The sequence below is a fragment of the Pelodiscus sinensis genome, chromosome 2 (assembly GCF_052426305.1).
Source record: "Pelodiscus sinensis isolate ZL-2025 chromosome 2, ASM5242630v1, whole genome shotgun sequence".
Taxonomy (NCBI): Eukaryota; Metazoa; Chordata; order Testudines; family Trionychidae; genus Pelodiscus; species Pelodiscus sinensis.
In genome coordinates, this window is record NC_143053.1 from 197,182,150 (window position 1) to 197,201,327 (window position 19,178).

Below are 19,178 nucleotides of genomic sequence, written 5' to 3' on the forward strand. Positions count from 1 at the left end.
TGGCATGAAGATTCTGGAGAGCCAATCAGTCTTTCTGATGTTCAAGGGCTGAACTAAAATGAATTTGAATAGAAAAAACACTGGGCAGTACCAAGGTATTACTTACATAACTAAAGGAGGGAGCTCCCTCTCTCCAGACTGTACTTCCCTATAAAGATGTCCACATGCAGTCGACTATACAAATAACTAATAAGCCTGGGCTTATCAGTTAATCTGTATCAGAGGCAACAAGGCAGTTGGAAGTGGGAGCTGGTGCCCGTGAGGAGCTGGCTTTAAGCAAGCTTCCCACGAGCACCAGATCCACCTGCCCCACCATCCCCACTCTACTACCCCGATAGAAAGGAAGCAGCACCTTGATAGAAAGTGTCAAGGCGGGAGCCAATACGCGTGAGGAGCCAGCTTTCAAGCAAGCTCTCTGTGTGTGTCCCAGCACCAGCTCTGTGGGGCCAGCTCCACCCCAACCCGCCCAGCACTGCTGCCTCTATCAAGAGTACACGATTCATCATTTACTTGTTACTTAACATCCTTAGTAGGGGGAGGGGGAGGCAGAGGCAGCTACCAAAAGCAACCTCTGTCCGCTGCAGCAGCCCATCCATGGGAGGTTCGGCTCCCGTGGTGGACCAGGTCTGCCACCTGATACAGAGGCAGCAGTGCAGGTTGGCATGGGGCTCCCCAGGAGTGGGGCCGGGAGCACACTGGCTGCAGCTCTGCCCCATGGCACTATCTAATAGGTCAGTGGCACGCAACCCATGGGTCGCATGGTTGTCTTCCTGGGGGTTGTAATAGCAGTGGGCACACTCTTTGTGGCCAAAGACAAGTTCCTTCTTTCTGCCTTTATTATTTAATACCGCCTGCCCTTTGTAGATATATATTGAGGGTACATCTAGACTACATGCCTCTGGCGACAGAGGCATGTAGATTAGGCTACCCGACATAGTAAAATGAAGCGGCGATTTAAATAATCGCCGCTTCATTTAAATTTACATGGCTGCCGCGCTGAGCCGACAAACGGCTGATCAGCTGTTTGTCGGCTCAGCGCGATAGTCTGGACGCTCCCCTGCCGACATCAAAGGTATTTGTCGACCACCCAGGTAAGCCTCCTGGGATGAGGTTTACCTGGGTGGTCGACAAATACCTTTGATGTCGGCAGGGGAGCATCCAGACTATCGCGCTGAGCCGACAAACAGCTGATCAGCTGTTTGTCGGCTCAGCGCGGCAGCCATGTAAATTTAAATGAAGCGGCGATTATTTAAATCGCCGCTTCATTTTACTATGTCGGGTAGCCTAATCTACATGCCTCTGTCGCCAGAGGCATGTAGTCTAGATGTACCCTTAATAATTTTGTGAAAATTGTGCAGGGTTTTCCACTCTCTCAAGGTTTTAGTCTAACAATTTATTCCAGTGTTTAGCCACACTGGACAAGTTTTTCCTAATGTCCAACCTAACCCTCCCTTGCTGTAGTTTAAGCCCATTGTTTCTTGTCCTATCCTCAGATGTCAAGGAGAACAATTTTTCTCCCTCCTCCTTGTGATACCTGAAAACCACTTTCTCCTTTCCAAACTAAACAAGCCCAGTTCTTTCAGCCTTCCTTCATAGGTCATGGTCTCTAGACCTTTAATCATTCTTGTTGCTCTTCTCTGAACCTTCTCCAATTTCTCCACGTCTTTCTTGAAATGTGGTGCCCAGAACTAGACACAATATTCCAATTGAAGCCTAATCAGTGCAGAGTAGAGAGGAAGAATGACTTCTCATGTATTGCTCACAGCACTCCTGTTAATGCATCCCAGAATCATGTTTGCTTTTTTTGCAACAGCAACCCACCGCTGACTCATATTTAGCTTGTGGTCCACTATGAGCTCTAGATCCCTTTCTGCAGCACTCCTTCCTAGACAGAAAGATAGAAAAATATTTCTTGGGTTGCTGTACACTTTCATATCTTTGTAGTACTCAAGATCTCATCATATTTTGACCATATTTATATGTTTACACTATGCAGCACATATAGTTTGGACAAAACAGTAGAACATATACTGGAGGGGAAATTCCTATATTGGCAAAGGTCACTATTGCAGATGATTTAATAATTTGGTTTTTCAGTGGACTGTAGAACAGACATTAAAACGAAGCTCAGATCACAGTTCTACTTCTCTTCTAGGAAGCAAACAATCAGAAAATGCCTCACCCCATTCCATGTCTGTTTGGCATTATATTGTTCTGGTATGTACTTTACAACATAACTTATGGCCAGGAATTAATTTGCTTGGTACATTATACTCATTGGATATTGCACCTATAGCACTACATTGTTAAATATAGTATCTGCCCTCTTTATGAAAATGGATTTTTTATAAAGATGTTTAAATGAGGGTTTTTTTTTTTTAAAGTAAGTCTGGCTCTAGCTGCATCCTGACATGTCCTGCAGATTTCTGGCCACAAGTCTAAAAAAAAAAGGAGATTATGTCTGTCTGTTCCTATTTCACCAAGAAACGCAAATCCGGACATTCCAAACTATGAGAATTGTAAAACCTGTATGCGTTACAAGAATCCAACCAAGTTTTGGCCTCAGTTTCCTAAATAGAGAAAAAGTCTAGTTGATCTAAGTGCTTTCAAATATTCTGGTTCTGGCATATTTGACAACAAGAACAAATATCTAGCAAATGGAACCTAGTGGGATTCTGCAAGTTCAGGGCCTCATTCCCCACATTCCATGGCATGAACAGAACACAGGTGTAGCACCTTCTACAATACCAAAAATTATAGACCTAATGTGTCCCAACTCCCAAGCAATACAAAAACCTGGGTCCAGCAGGATCATGGCAATTTTTCACCTTTTCCAAGTGGCAATTTTTCGTTAAATTTGGTTTCAATTTGAATTTTACTATATGGAACTGCTCCTACTTCAATGGAAAAATGTGGGTGCTAATACATCCAACCCCCAAACCTTTATCTTACATTAGATCTACAGATGAAATACGCCCTATCAATTCATGGTCTTTTTATATATGTACTCTTTCAACACACCTGTGAGTTAGAGAAGTACTATATCCCCATTTTACTGATGGACAAATTAGGTAGCAGGACAATAGCACTGGAGAAACATGTGTCAGCTGGATCCTGCCAATTTTCAACTCAACCTCCAAATATCTGTCTAAATAGAAGGAAAAGTGTAGCATCTCCTAGTGCATCGATAAACCTAAAACAATTTGCTATCGTATACAGCAGCACAAGAATATGTATCTAACGGTTCATTCCCATGGGATTAAAACATTAACAAAAACACACACAATCAACTAAGTCTAAAACCAGCTAAATACAGAAGAAATGCAGTTGCTCAAATTTAATTGTAAAATTGGAATTACGGTGCATCAGTGCTCAGTACACCACAAAGTAACATATCCAAACACATGGAACCTGTCATATCTTTCCATTTTTTGGCTTCAAGTTCCCAAATTATACCATCAAAGTAGACGACAGCTGCTTCTAACAGAAAATAGCTATCTAATCAGAAAAATTTAGGACCCTTCATAATCTAGTGCAAGAACGCAGCAAAAACACATATTTAGCACTTGGATCTTATCAGATCCAGCTATGTTTTAGCCACAGGTCTCTAGATTTTATTGTATGATATGGAGACAAATTGTTCCTACTCCACCATAAAAATTCTGGCACCAAAGAAAAATCCAAGTAGGTATGGCCTATTTTATTTCCCCACTTAGATCCTCAAAATGTAACTTTATAGATAGAATTATGAGAGTTAACTACACAAGGTCTATCGCAAATTTTACATTATTTGGAGTTTTTCTTAAAGCCAAAGACCACTGATATATAAAAAAGCTGTTGTTTTTAAAGTGTTTGGGTGCGTCTAGACTGGCAAGATTTTGCGCAAAAGCTGTTGATTTTGCGGAAAAACTTGCCGCCTATCTACACTGGCCGCTTGAATTTGCGCAAGAGCACTGACGTTCTACTGTAAGAAATCAGTGCTTCTTGTGCAAACACTTTGACGCTCCCGCTCAGGGATAAGCCCTCTTGCGCAAGAGGGCCAGTATAGACAGGCACCTTAATTTCTTGCACAAGAAAGCCCGATGGCTAAAATGGCCATCGGAGCTCTCTTGCGCAAAGGCGTGTCTATACTGGGCATGGATGCTTTTACGCAAAGGCACTTGCCAATATAGACGCTCTCTTGTGCAAATACTTTTAACGGAAACACTTTTCCATTAAAAGTATTTGGGCTAAATCATACCAGTCTAGACACAGCCAACGGCCCTAACTGTTGATGGAAAATACTCTACAGTGTGATCCTAATAGCTCAAAACCCAGAAGGAAAATAAAAAATTCAAAACTAAATTTAAAAAACCCTCATGATTCTCAAGCCAAACTTGTGGTTTTTAGGGGGCCCAAGTCCGGATTTTGGGGGTTGGCAGTTCTGTAGACAGCATGTGTCCCTTTCCAAACAGATCTATATACACTTCATTTTAATAAAGCCACAACAAACAAAACCTCAACTTTTCTAGACACAGCCTAATTTGATACCAGAACACAGAAATCTGACCCATCGCATCTAGCAAAGATGGAAGATCATGTTATGTACGGTTTTATCCAATCAATTCTTGACTGAGATTTCCAAAACAGTCTCAAAGATTTAGATCTTCCATTAACTTTAAGCACATTTCAACAGATGTGTGTCTAAATCCAACAGCTATGTAAATCACAGGCCACCAGCTTTAGACTGGTAATGGGAAAATCTTCATCTACATGCATCTGAACCAAGCTGGTGCTGCTACAATGGCTTTCTATTTAGATGGTATATTTTGAAGTTTGGCAGTATGGGTGTATAAATAAAGACCAAGATCCAGCTGGATTCTAGTGCCAGCTATGTTTTTTTACAGCATTCATTCTCTAGGTTGTAGCAAAATGTTGGATTACGAACTTCTTTATTACAGGAGTGTCCCTTGTTTTTTAATCTCTGAACAATAAGGTCAGGAATTGCTGAGTGCTGAAAAAAGCATCTGGTAAATGCACGTGTGTATTTCTACTAATTATTATGATTAATGATAATTATATAACAACAGTATCAGGAGGGCAGGTGAAGCAGGAGTGCTAAGAAAACAGTGTCTTTTTTCAAAAAGTGGTAGAAATGTAGCTGTGTTAGTCTGGTGTCGCTGAAACAAAAAACAGGACTGTGTAGTGTAGCACTTTAAAGACTCACAAGATGGTTTAATAGGTGATGAGCTTTCGTGGGCCAGACCCACTTCCTCAGAGGAAGTGGGTCTGGCCCACGAAAGCTCATCATCTATTAAACCATCTTGTGAGTCTTTAAAGTGCTACACAGTCCTGTTTAAAAACAAAAAAAACTAACAACCACCCTATGTATCAAGGCCTATTGGTTTCGGGTGCCATAAAGCAGCTGAACTTGATTTGCATTAGAAATACAAGGCTCTGCAAACACCAAGATGTACCAGTGCTCAGATTTTTATGGTACCCTTTGTCTCCATAATACGCAATACAAGCTAGATGTCTGAGTCTAAAACATTGCCGGCGCTGACAAGACCCGGGCGCCCGTTGTGTGTCTTCGGGGCGTTCTTGCACCGGCTGAGAGGCAAATTTGGTGCGGAGGCTCGCGCCAGGCTCAGGGCTTGGCCACCCCCGTGCTCTGGGAGGTGCCTCCATGCAAGGGGCGCGGCTAGCCCGGCTCTCCCGAAGGAGGGGGCGATTTGGGATTCTACGGCCAAAAGTTACCCGGCTGCACCGTGCCCCCCCCACAGCAACTCCCACACCTAGAGAATCGCGCCCCGGGGGAGCACAGCCCCGGGCCCGGCGCGCCCAGGCTCCCGCGGGAAGGACACTCACCGCTCAGATAGTTGGTCCACTTGTACAGCACCCCCTCCATGGTGGCAAAGGCCCCCCCATCCAGCTCTGCTCGGGCCCGGGGAGGAGCCGCCGCTCCCCCCTCCCCCGCCCGCAGGCGCCTTTAAGCTTCCAGCCGCCCCCGGCGCCCCTCCGCAGAGCCACCCACGCCCAGGGCCATCCTGGGGCTCGCTGCAGCCTGCGCCTCCCCGCCGCTAGCGCACAAAGGCTTCCGCATGCCCCAGGCGCCGCCTCACAGCCCCGCCAGCAGGCGGGACGGCCCAGCCTCCCGCGGCGCGGCCAGCACGTGACTCGCCTGCGCGAAGTCGGGCAAGGGCTCGATGGAACGCCCAGAACCTGGCGGAAGGCGGGAGGTTGCAGCAACCAATCAGCGTGCTGCGCCGGCAACCGCGCCACCCAATCGGCGGCGCACGGCAGCCGGTTCCATTGTGCGAGGATTCCAACGCAGTGCCGGATTGTGTACGGAGCGGAACGCCAATCATTGCCTTCGAGCGCGGAGCAGCGCCGGCCGCCGGTTGGGCGAGAGGGCAGACAGGCAGGTCCACTTCCCAATAGATGGCGACTTTTTCTGGCCCGCCTCTTGGGAAGAACCAATCAGAGGGAGAGGCGCCCCGCTGCTGCGGGCTGGGGTCTGGCCAGCTGAAGTTTGCAGCGTGGAGTTTGGTGGCCAAGTTTGCCACGTCTGCTGCGGGGAGGGGCTGGCGGGAGGGAGGAGCCGAGGATGGCTCCGGCTCACTCCTCTTCCCCTGGCACCGCCCACTCTGCAGGGGCTGGAGTCCTGGGAAGCCCTAAGGCGCTTTCGGGGCCAGTGAGACCTGCGCAGCCCAGCGCCCTGGCTGCGTGAGCGAGTCAGTCTGGCTCCTCCGTGCCGGCAATATTGGGGGCACCTGATGGGGACTGCTCAAGGCACTGGCTGTAACTGACCCAAGAGACGGATCGGTCCGGGCTCCACGCTCCCTGCTGGAGAAAAGCCCCTGGCACACCCCTAGGGTGCTTTTTATTCTTATTTTCGAGAAAACAGCCTTCCTGTGGCTCAAGGATGCGGCTTGCAGTCTGGGCTCCCTTTTTCACTGTGGTTGTTACCTGTAGCACGGGGGCGCTTATCCCAGAAGCCGAAGTGAAGATTGAGGTGCTCCAGAAGCCATTCATCTGCCACAGGAAAACTAAATGGGGGGATATGATGTTGGTGCATTATGAAGGCTACTTGGGAAAGGATGGTTCAATGTTTCACTCCACGTAAGTAACTCTTTCAGGCATAGTTATAGCGATGTAGCCGTGTTTGTCTGGTCTTGCTGAAACAAAAGACAGGACCATGCAGCACTTTAAAGACTAATAAGATGGTTTATTAGGTGATGAGCTTTCGTGGGCCAGAGCCACTTTCTCAGATCAAATTGTGAAAGAAAATTGGCACGATCATATATACACCAAAGGGATACAATATAAAAAAAAAATTATGGAGATTGCCTATCTCCGGAAGGGACCTTGAAAGGTCATCAAGCTGAGTCCCCTGCCTTCACAGCAGGACTGAGTACCATTCCTGACATTTTTGCCCCAAATGGCCTCTGCAAGGATTGAACTAACAACCATGGGTTTAGCAGGCCAATGCTCAAACTTCCCCTCCATATTTATATATGTTTATATTTATATATGTAAGATAAATACATATAGCTAAGGCACTAGGTGCTGGCCTAAAGCTTTTCTTGGCCATTCAGATGATCTTTAAAAAGTGCTTGGGTGTGTGGATAGTAGAATATATGTGTAAAACAACTAAACCCCATCAATAGCTTCCTTTCTCTCCCTCCCCCACCCCAATGAAGACCCAAAAATAAAACTACTTGGCTCCCAAACATCCAAGTCACTTCCCTCAGACAGTTTCTTGTGGAGCTCTTAGAACAGACTTAGGCAATAATTTTTAATGGGAGGCCATTCCAACATTTTGGTAACTGGTGAAGGGTTGCACTTCTGTGGAGAGGGTGTGGGGTCTGGGACAGCAGATGGGGTGCAGAAGGGAGCTTGGGACAGAGGACTGGGATGCAGGAGGGAGGGTCTGAGAAGGACTTTGGGTGAAGGAGGGGGATATAATCTGGGGCAAGGACTTGGGGTGCAGAAAGGGTATTGGTGCAGGAGAGGAGTCTGGTCTGGGGGAGAGGTGTTGGAGGGGATACAGGGTCTAGGAGGGAGTTGTGACCTGGAGAAGATGGGGAGAGGAGGTACAAAGGGTTTGGGTGGTGGCCTGGAACAGGTAGTTGGGGAGAAAGGGAATGGGCTGCCAAAGGCAGATTCTGGCCAGGAGTCACTTACCTAGGCAGCACCCAACCCAGCTGCTCTGCAGACTCCCTACCTGTGGGTAGCTCCACCTGGCTGTGCTCTTGCACAAGGTGGGAAGAGGGAGTGACGAGGCTTCATTCGCTGCCCTTATCTTCATCAAAATTTCTCAGCTCTTGTTGGCCAGAAACTGGCCAATGGGAGCTTGGAAATTTTGCTAGGGTGTGGGGATAGCCGGGGAAGCTTTTTCCTCCCTGCCCAGCTTGCAGAGCAGTTAGCAGCCTGCTCTTTAAAGTGACTGCCCCTGCTCTGTAGTAAGCGTACTGGCGTGGTGGCCGTGGGCCAGATCTTCTGGCTTGGTGAGTCGAATTCGGCCCACTAGCTGCCTCTTGTCCACCCTGGTCTTAGAAGGACTGGGGCCTTAACCCTTACACAAACATGTTTTACAATTCAGATATTGGCCTCAATTTTGCAACTATACATGGGTAATTCTATGTTAATAAATAGTCTTGAGTAACTCAGTGAGGTTTCTCCTGTGCAGAAAGGGACATTTGATTCCTGAACAAACTTTCAGAGATCTGGCCAATCAAGAATTTGTTTCTAGGACACTCTAATTTTACAAAGTAATTTCCACTAAAGGAAAAGTGGCAATTGTAACATTGATATCTTCTATCTAAACATCCTTCTACCCCGCTCCTGCTTCAAAAAATCCTCTGAAATCCAACTGAAAAAATCTACTACTCCAAAGAGAAATTTTATCTCCAAAAGAGAGAAGAACCAGAAATTCCAGGAACCCAGCTTCACTACTGCTAATGAGTTTACATGAAAGTTGGTCACATACTGTGGCAATGAGCAGCAATGAACATGTTTAAGAATCTGCAAACTAAAAACAAAATATGTCTTTCTACAAGAGTCCAACTACAGACTGCTTTTTCTCTCTTTACAGATCTGAACTAAAATCTTTCACTAAATAGTAAATTGTGATTAATCATCTGTTTATAGATAGTCTTTTAAGCCTCTTGTAAAAAATTGTATTAATGTTTGTTCTTTAATACATCTTCCATTGCTAACTAATTTCTGGTTTTTTTTTTTTTACCAGTCTTCTTTCAATAGCTGGTAAATACAGCTGGCCAGAAAAATCTGATAAAAACAAAATGTTACTATTTTCACTGATAATCAACCATATTGGTTAATGAAAGATTTTAACTGCAGAGCTCTGAAGTGCTTAGATTTTAACTAAACAAGATTGGGCCTGGTCATCACTTGGATGGGAGACACTGTCCTAAATACTCCATGAAGTGGTTTGGAGGCACTTTTTTCTATTCTAGTATTTCTATATAACTGATATTCCATCATAGTATATGCGGCGAGGAGTCCTGTGGCACCTTATAGACTAACTGAAGTGTTGGAGCATAAGCTTTCGTGGGCAAAGACCCACTTCGCCACTTGCATCTGACGAAGTGGGTCTTTGCCCACGAAAGCTTATGCTCCTACACTTCAGTTAGTCTATAAGGTGCTACAGGACTCCTCGCCGCTTTTGCAGATTCAGACTAACACGGCTACCCCTCTGATACTTGACATCATAGTATATAACCATCACAGTACACAACAGAATGAGCTGCTAGCAGTGATTCCTGAATGCTATCTAAAGTAAAGAGTCCTGTACAGTGTGGTTGCTAGGGATGTCAACGTGTAGTCGACTACATGATTAACCAGTAAGCCTGGGCTTATCAGTTAATCCTTTAAATTACATGCGCACACACACCCTTGTTGCCTTTCTATCCGAGGCAGAGGGGCAGGGGGAGGCGAGAGCCAGTACCCATGGGGAGCCAGCCTTTAAGCTGGCTCCCCATGAGTACTGGATCCCGTGGAGCCACCTCCCTTCCCTCCATTCCCCTTCCCCTTCCCCCCATCCCGTGCTTCTACCTCTGATAGAGAGGCAGCAGGACGGACGGGGGGAGGAGGGAGCCAGTACACACAGGAAGCAGGCTCCCCATGCGTATTGGCTCCTGCAGAACCACCTGCCCCTCCTCCCCATTGCTGCCTCCCACAGAGGCAGCGTGGTACAGGGGCAAGCAAGAGCCAGTGCTCCGGGGGAGCTGGGTTTCAAGCCAGCTTCCCCTGAGCACCGGCTCCTCTTCACCTCTCCTGTGCGCAGCTGCCTCTAGAAGAGGCAGTAGGGTGGAGGGAAGCAGGGAGAGGCTGCCACAGAGCAGCCTCTGTCCATGGCAGGCCCAGGCTCCCTGTAGACAGAGGTTGTTCTGTGGGATGCTGGTGAAGCCTCTGTCCATGGGGAGTTCGGGCCCCCCACAGGCAGGGAGTGCTGCCGCCCATGCTGTTGCTTCTGATACAGAGGTAGCAGTGCAGGGAGGCAGGGAGCTCCCCAAAAGTGCATTGGCTGCTGGCTCCGCCCTTGGGGACAATCGAATAGACACATAACTGCTAAAATTTGATGCGATCACACAATTTTATTCAACTCGGGATCCAACATTGCTACTATTTGCTATGGCCGCATTCCAGCACAATACTTAAGTATGTTCCTTACTTATGCAAGTATCCCATTCAGATCACAGTAAGCATTTGAACACATACTGAAAGTTAAATGTATGTTACATACCGTGGAAGTCAGTGGGAATAAAATTCTTTAATGACTTGTCTAAATGTTTTGTTAAATATGAGTGTGATTACTCACCTGCTGAATTGAATTTAATTGAATTGGAGCCTAGGAATTCTCTGGCTTGCTGCAGCTGTATGGTGGTTATACCCCATACTAGCCAAATTTCAATTAGGTAGAATGTAACTCCTCCCCTCCAATCTGAACTTAAAGTTCTCCCTTTATCCATTTACTTCCTCTGTGCTAAACTTACACATCTGTTGTGTAGTTGTAGTGAGTTTCTACCTGATACGATTATTTCAAAAGACAAACATAGTTAACACTTTTAAACATGCTACATATTTTACAACCTACCATCAAGGTTTAGAAACAAATCTTAGGTTTTATTGCCTACCAACTAATCAATACAGCCATGACTTATCTTCGTAACAGTATGATTTCATTTCTACAATGATCAGTAACTAAATTGAAATCAATTTTCAGAGAAACGCATTACTAGATTTGCTGCATCAGGTACAGAAAGAAAATGTGCCACCTCTAAGCACCAACATCTTTATGTATAGGGTGAGATTTTGTTTTGCTTTTAATTTCACTGCACTGTTTAACATTTTTACTGTGCTTTAGATATGTAAAGACTAAATCTGCGGTCACTAAAGAGATGCCAAATTATTGTTTAGGGTGGGTTTTAGTTCTGTATTTCTGCAGTGTGAGCCTCTTCAACTTTGTATAATAGTTAATCTTCATTGATATATTGAACAGTTTAGGGACTAAACTATTTTGTTCTTTATTTTTCAGCCACAAGCACAACAATGGTCAACCTATGTGGTTTACGCTTGGCATAAGAGAAGTCCTTAAAGGCTGGGACAAAGGTTTGAGGGATATGTGTGTAGGAGAAAAGCGGCAACTAACTATTCCTCCATCCCTTGCTTACGGAAAAGAAGGGAAAGGTAATACTTTTAAATCTTCCTCAAGCTGACATTCCTATACTACATTACTATAAAACAACTACTATAATATATTAACACTTGTGTATTAAATAGTTAACTGTTTTTTCAGGTCTTGCAGGCTGTTCCCATTAGGAAGATAAATTAATAGGAATCAGATATTTTGTTGATGCAGTCCTGCATAATTACAAAGAATGTACATAAAGTCCTGTTTTCCTGAACACAGTAAGAATTAAGAACCAGTAGATAATTTCTTTGCTCATAGTTCCAAGACTCTTTGCAGTCAGCACACAACTGAAAAATATGCTCTTACATTTTTCTCAGTATCAAAGTGCTTCTCTGTCTGGCTATTGGCCCTCCTTGCTACCTTCTCAGTACACTTCTATGGCATGTCTACCGATACACACACCTGCCGTCACATCAGTCCTCACCCTGTCCTTGTTGTTAAGCCCATTGGGAAATTCTAGCCATTGCCCAGGTTTGTATATGCTCCACCCCCCTGCCTAAAGCAGAACCAACCCTAATTAAATCATCCCAGCCAGGGCTTTGTCAAGTTTAGACTTAAAAACCTCTAGGGATGGAGATTCCACCACCTCCCCTAAGTAACCCATTCCAGTGCTTCACCACCCTCCGAGTGAAATAGTTTTTCCTAATATCCAACCTAGACCTCCCCCACTGCAACTTGAGATCATTGCTCCTCATTCTGCCATCTGTCATTTCTGAGAATAGCTTCTCTCCATCCTCTTTGGAATGCCCCCTTCAGGTAGTTAAAAGCTGCTATCAAATCCCCCGTCACTCTTCTCTTTTGTAGTATTGATGCATCAGAATGGATAGTGGTAATATGGCTCCACATCACTTTAGCAGTGACTTTTCACTTTCCAAGGTGGTAAATACTTCCAGATGTCTCTTTAGGGCAAGAAAGTCAAACCTGGAGAGAGCCTCCTGCTGGGCTACAACAATAATTGTTTTTTTAATTATTATTTGAACAGTTAATAGGGCTAAGTACTTGTATCACTGGGGGTTGCATGTATCATTTGGATCTATGGCAATACGTGATCTTTAACACAGAAGGAGGAAATGTTTTCAGAGGAAATTTAACTCATCTACTGTACCTTCTCATAATCCAAAGGCGAGGTTAGGAACTGGGAATATTTGATTCCATATACAGGGAGTGGGTGGTAGTGTATTCTAGCAAAATTGGAGGAGCAAGGAGTGAGGGTAACTAAATAAAATAATACTTTCAGCTATAGCTTTCTAGAAACGCTTTTTTTGTCTTTAAGAAGTGATGCAAGAAGCAAAGAAAGCTTTTATCGTGTAATTTAAATTAATGCACCCAGGCTAGTCTTTTGCTAAGAGGATGCCCACCGGGCCTAATTCTTAACTACCATGCATCAGTGTAAATAAATACACAAAAAGGATGTCAAATGCTATAATTTTCACTTGATGTCACTTTCCATACATTTACTTAGAAAAAGTGTAAATAATTGAGATACAAGGTAATGGGAGAGCTTGCCCCAGGATTTCCAAAGAAGACTTGTCAATACACACAGTCTGACTTTGTTTTTTATATTAAAGGCCTGCTGAAGCATTAAACAAACCTGCCAGTTGCCATAAGAAGTAGTTTGTTCTTATGAAAACTGTCAAGTGTGTGCCTGCCTGCAGTTATTCTTAAATAATGCTTTCAACAGTACGTGAAATAACTGGCCCGTTTTCTTTCTTCATGTGACCTTCCTCAATACAAATATGCTATCCCCATGCCCTCCATCCTTGCAGCCATTGATCTTTCACCTGGAGAATGAGTTGCACTCATTCCTGAAACCCTAAGAAGAATCACCTCTCACCCACTGTTCCCTTCCAGTTGTGCTTGCAAGACTCTGTACCCACTTGCATATGTTAGAAGGTTGTTAGCATCTCTTTTACTATGATTCAGTGTAGCTGAGCTTTCTGGAGATCATTTGCACCTAAAGAGATGGCAGGAAGGAATCATTCTCAGAGCTGTTGGATACTGTTGGGGGCAGAGAGTTGTTGTCTGGCATGTCAAAAGAAGAATGTGTATTCTACTCCTGTTGCACAGCAGGCACAGAAATGAAAATGTGCTTCTGATAGCTGTGTGACTCAAACATTAAATAATTTAAACTGTCTTACTGATTGGCCCCAAATGCTAAGGGAAAGCCAGTGTGTGATTAAATTTAAAAATTCCAATCATTTTGAGACACAAGTGGATTGCTTTCTGTGTCAGCCCCCAGAAAACCAGCAGCTTATTCAAACATCTAAAATGAGCTAATTCACCTAGTGCATGTACACTGAGCACACAGGTACAATCAGATTAACCCACAGTATATTTTAAAAATTGAAATTCTGCATTGCAGCCGTAAAGCCAGCAGTGGGAGGATCACCCGGCATAGAGCAGTCCTCTGACACCCTTCCCATTTCTGCTGCTTATATAGGAAATGTGGGCTGGACTTTCTTAGGCTCTGGCTATCCTGAGCTGCCTTAAAAAAACAACAAATGGTCTGGTAGCACTTTATAGACTAACAAAACATGTAGATGGTATCATGAGTTTTCGTGGCACAGCCCACTTCTTCAGATGACCGGAGTTTTGAGTTTAGGATGTGCAGACCCAAAATAAACAGAGAGGGAGAAGGAAAAAAAGGAGCTGCCTTGTCATCCCTTTAGTGCCAACTGAATTTAGAGCCCCATTCCGGACAGGGACAGCACAGAGACCACCTTTTACAAAATCACTCCTTGCTCTACACTGTACTGTCTGAGGCTGACATAGAACATTGTCTTCCAAAAGCATTGATGTTTGTAGATTGACTTATGTGCATATCTGTTTTCAGTGGAATGGCTGGTATGTGTAAAGGTACATACATGTTTCTCTCTCAGCAGGCCACTTAGTTTGAATAAGTCAGACTGTACCTGCACTCTACTATGCACACAGCAATTCTTATTAAGTCACCAGCAATCCTAACTAACTTTAATGAAACTGGATTAATAGAAGACTTTGCCAAAATATGGATGGACTTTTTAAGGTACTGAATGTAACATTTAATTTGTCTTAATGTTTAACATCTTCCATAGGAAAAATTCCCCCTGAAAGCACGTTGATATTCAACATTGATCTTCTAGAAATTAGAAGTGGACCAAGATCTCATGAATCATTCCAACAAATGGATCTTAATGATGACTGGAAGCTATCCAAGGATGAGGTGAGTGTGCTAACTTCTCAACAAAGTTAAATGAATGAAATAAAATAAAACAAAAGGAAATTCTTCTTTTTCATAAAAGGTTGAAGTAAAACTTCATATTTGTCAAGGAAGGATCTAGTGGACTATGGCATTAGAACAGCCGTCAGACCAAAGAGCCATGTAGCCCAGTATCTTGTCTTCCAACAGTGGCTAAAGCCAGGTGTTTCAGACCAAGTAATAATCAAGTGATCTGTTCCCTGTTGCCCATTCTAAGTGTGGTTTGCAGCATTTCAAATTTTTATATTGATTTGTGTGATTTCAAAACTTTTCAGAAGTGAAACATTATTTTGAACTTTTTGTACCACAACTTAGATTTCAAATCCTACTGCTGTAACGCCAACCTCTGATGCCACTTCATCCTGTCACATTCCTGAAAGGATGCATCATTTAATATTGGTTTGTCTTCTGCTGGCTATTTTTCTAATTGGAACTCTGCTTTTATATAGAAGAACTTAATGGTGGAAGAACTGCAGATTTCAACACTTAGTTTTGTGACCTGTGTTTATGGAATATTTTAGTGGTGGTTTATTTTATTTTAAACTAAAAATAAAAAACTCTAGCCATGTAGGCTTTTATATGTATAACAATCCTGTCCTGGGTCTCTCCTGACATTTTACACTTCATTTCCTCCTACTGAATTATACCAGTGCATACTAGCTATACAATATAGCTTTTCTGATGTTCAAAACATCCCTTCAGGCTGGGGTTCCCATATAGTGGGCCACAGCATACTCCTGCATGGTACACCTTGGGGAGAGTTTGAGGTAGGGGGTTGTCCCCCCCCCCCCCAATTATATATATATTGGCAGAGTATAATGGCCCCCACTGAGGGCTGGAGGAGCCCAGCACCCAACTGGGTGGCAGAGGGCAGATTAGGGTCACTGAGCAGAGGATGAAGAGAAGGGGCCAGCCACAGAAGGCGATGGTTCCCTATGTGGCTGGAGGTCTGAGGAGTCGTGGCTGTTGGGCATCCTGGAATATTAACCCGGTAGGCTCCTTAGGGTTAGGGCTTGGTGGTGCTGCTCTCTTACCACCTGTACAATGCCATGACCAGGACTGTCAAGGTAACAGCAGAGCCCAGCTCAAGCACCTTCTTCCACCTGATGTGTGTGAAGAAGGGCAGGGTGCTGGGTTGGTGACTAGGGCAGGGCTGCCAGGTGATGACTTCAGTCCACTTGAGCAGGAGAGGTGAAGGGTGTTGGCAGGAGCTAGCTGTGGCACCCGTGTAGCCCTTTTGCCTGCTCACTTGCCCAGGGCCCTGCAGAGGTGAAGAGCCACACATGTCCCACAGTGCCCTCCTCCCGTGACAGATGAATGTTAATAATGGGCCATAATGCCAATTGCAGCTGCACAGGTGGGCCTCGGGTAAAAAAAAGTTTGGAAACCCCTGTATTATGGGGCTAGGTCAGGTCACTACACTCCATTTTGGTTTTCAGTTGAGGATTGGAATTAGAGCTGAAAGACTGATGTCCTGTGTTAGCCAGCCTAGCAAATTATCAATATATTAATACCTGTTGACTTACCATAACAAATGCCACAAAGGAAGGCAGTGCACTGAAGTGGAAAAAAACAGATTTTAAAACTCAGAAATGACTCATTGTCTTGAGGTGAATTTAATCCTAAGAAAATCTTGGATATGTGGGGTAAATCCTGTGTAATTACCTAATGTACAATATCTTCCTACCCTGGCAGAAGGTTGTACGGTTTGGAATGCTCAGGAGTTAAGATAGAAAAGCTTTAAAAACTGAATGATGATTGAATTGTCACTCAGAATAATTCAATGTTATGTTTATCTACTTGTATCAGTCTGCAGAGGTATGGTCCAGCAATGAGTTTAAAGAGTTTTTAAATGTGTCTCTCATAGGTAAGATTTTTCTGGTGTTCGAATAATTTTTTAATACAGTGATTTCTGTTCCTGTAGTAAATGCTAGAAGTGGACAGTTTCCCAAATACATTTTATCTGGAAACTCAACCCAATATGCTGATAAAGATTTAAAACAGACACTTTTTTTTTTTTTTGGGTTAGATGAATCTAAGACTGTCGTCTGATATTTGTGAGCTAGAAAAATTTATTTTGTCCTCTGAATAACTGGAAGCCAAACATTTCCATTCCTTAGTTATATTCACTTTACAGTACAGCCAGCCAGACTAAAGGACATGCTTTCATGGCTCATTTTTCTAAAGCTATGATAATTTGTGCCTGCTATTTTACTACCTTTTATATCAGAGACCTTACTACCATCTCTGAGAGAGACTGCAGAACGCTATCAGACAAGTTTATAACCTTAGTGATAGTGGGGAGTAGATATTTATTGTCTAGTATATCCATACAAATATGATAGCTTTTCCTATGATTGCCTCTTCTTCAATAACTGAATTTTAATAAAGTCTTGTGATGAAAACTATTCATCTCTTTTGCTCAACAGGTGAAAGAATATTTGAAGAAGGAATTTGAAAAGCATGGAGCACCAATAAATGACAGCTATCATGATGTTTTGACTGAAGACATATTTGATAAAGAAGACGAAGACCGTGATGGATTTATATCTGCGAGGGAGTTCACATACAAGCATGATGAGCTGTAGAGAAACGTGGAAGAATTTTCCATGACACAGGGGTTAAGCGACTTAAAAGTGTCACATGTTATAACAATTTTATTCAGTATTCAGCACTGACAGTGTCTCATGGAACAGAAAAAAACATTTTTTTTTTATATTCAAAACACTGTCTGTCTGATGACCCAAAATGTTGTAACTATGTTTATGTATTGAAATTAAACCTTTTTGTACCTCAGTTGAAAAGGTACATGCAATAATGGTGGTTTTTCATGTACAAATTCTTATTTTGTATTAACTTATTTTGCAATTGTGAAACAAAAACTTGCCATATAAAAAACTTTATAAAATCAAAATGCAGTCCTTTATCTGGCTTGCATTTTTTTCTTCTATGTTACATATATAAATTCAGGTGACACTCTCTGTTTTAATAATATGATGCTAGTTTAATTTTAAATCAGTGACTTCAGTTACATGGCACTATTTTCCTATGGAAATCTGTGTTTGAAAAGCACAAAAAAAGACGTGCCAACTAATTTTTCTGAAGCAAGCAGTCAAAAAGGAAGTACACTACAAAAGCATAACATGTTATGAACCTTCTCAGCTGTAGCAATATAATATGCAGTAATCTACAGAAGATGGAATAAGAAAATCACAATCTTCCACTGGTTTATTTTTATATATACAATAAGTTTCCTCGGTGTCCCAAAAATCAGTACTGTATTTGGTATTTATTTCAATGATATGAACTAGAACCAAGGTAGGAGTTGTTGCCTGTTATTTTTGGTATGAAACTGTCGGTTATTAAAGTTCCATTTGGGGTAGAGAGGGAAGGGGCATGTGTACAAATATTTCAAAAATAGCAACTTACAGCACAGCACCTTCACTTTTAAATGGAAAACGTACTAATACTAGTAAACATATTATGCATTGGAATTAAGGAACTTGCATCCATGCAGAGAGACCATTCATTTCCTTTGACTACTAAATATGCTTTCGGCTGAATGCTCAAGTTTCTGTTGCTTCGCTTTGAGGGGGAAAGGTATCCTGAGAGGAAGTGAAGTGGTCACAAGGACACCCGTATTGATCCAGTTCCTGTCCTTGTCTTAAATTGTATGGGGTATATGTTTGTCTTTTTTTTACATTGCCCATGGGGCAAAAGCAGTATTTTTTAGAGGTGTGTACTGTACAATGCAGTATGGTTCTTGCAGTATTTTCTGAGTGTTCCTTAATTGAAGATTAAGTGGACTGAAATTTTAAACAATAAACTGACTTTGAATATATTATTCTGGGCATGAATGTTTCATTGTGCTACATTGTCATTATAGAGAACGTGCAAGATCTCTTCTCTCTCTTGACATTCCTTAGTCTGACTAAGGGAGATAACAATGGCCAGTAGCAAGACAAGACTTGATGGGAGTGAAAGAAATAGTAGCTGGGCTTTCAATAGAGAAGATGCTGTTTCCAAGGGGCTGTTTCTCCAAGGTTGACGCGCTAAGATAAAAGGGGCACTAGACAATGAAAATCTTCCTCTGGAGAAGGAGGGAGCTTCAGTGGTCAGTGACTGTTCAGGAAGAGTAGTAAGGCTGGGATGCAGGCCTGGTGGAATGTCAAAGGCAGCTAAGAGTTCCAGGTAAGACCTAGGCATACAGAGCTCCTGTAACTTTAACCTTTTTCGCTGCACTTG

At 43.3% G+C, this 19,178-nt stretch overlaps 2 protein-coding genes across 5 annotated transcripts in view; one reads left to right on the top strand and one right to left on the bottom strand.

Moving 5' to 3' along the window:
- Positions 1-6,351, bottom strand: part of PLEKHA8 (pleckstrin homology domain containing A8) — a 39,656-nt gene extending 33,305 nt beyond the window's left edge. Inside the window, exons 1-2 of one of the 4 annotated variants that reach the window (XM_075922132.2) lie at positions 5,848-6,343; positions 1,822-1,885 (exon numbers count right to left, since the gene is read on the bottom strand). Coding sequence is in view for 2 of the 4 variants with exons in the window: in XM_006133229.4 (XP_006133291.4) it covers positions 5,848-5,887 (40 nt within the window). In the remaining 2 variants the exon portion in view is untranslated. Of the gene's footprint in view, positions 1-1,821; positions 1,886-5,847 lie in introns of all 4 variants that reach the window. The other 3 variants (XM_006133229.4, XM_025189751.3, XM_089776647.1) reach the window with 3 other exon arrangements.
- Positions 6,352-6,467: 116 nt separating this feature from the next.
- Positions 6,468-18,774, top strand: FKBP14 (FKBP prolyl isomerase 14). The gene is made up of 4 exons (XM_006133228.5): positions 6,468-7,101; positions 11,540-11,691; positions 14,770-14,897; positions 17,363-18,774. Exons 1-4 carry the CDS (start codon positions 6,905-6,907, stop codon positions 17,519-17,521), a joined length of 636 nt encoding a protein of 211 aa, XP_006133290.3. The 5' UTR covers positions 6,468-6,904; the 3' UTR covers positions 17,522-18,774.
- Positions 18,775-19,178: the final 404 nt, after the last annotated feature.

What these genes read in the sequence shown, in the direction of transcription:
- FKBP14 (XM_006133228.5), top strand. Translation starts at nt 6,905, where the DNA reads ATGCGGCTTGCAGTCTGGGCTCCCTTTTTCACTGTGGTTGTTACCTGT. An exon ending in GGTTCAATGTTTCACTCCAC is followed by an intron (nt 7,102 to 11,539) that starts GTAAGTAACTCT and finishes TTTATTTTTCAG; the next exon opens with CCACAAGCACAACAATGGTC. An exon ending in GGAAGCTATCCAAGGATGAG is followed by an intron (nt 14,898 to 17,362) that starts GTGAGTGTGCTA and finishes TTTGCTCAACAG; the next exon opens with GTGAAAGAATATTTGAAGAA.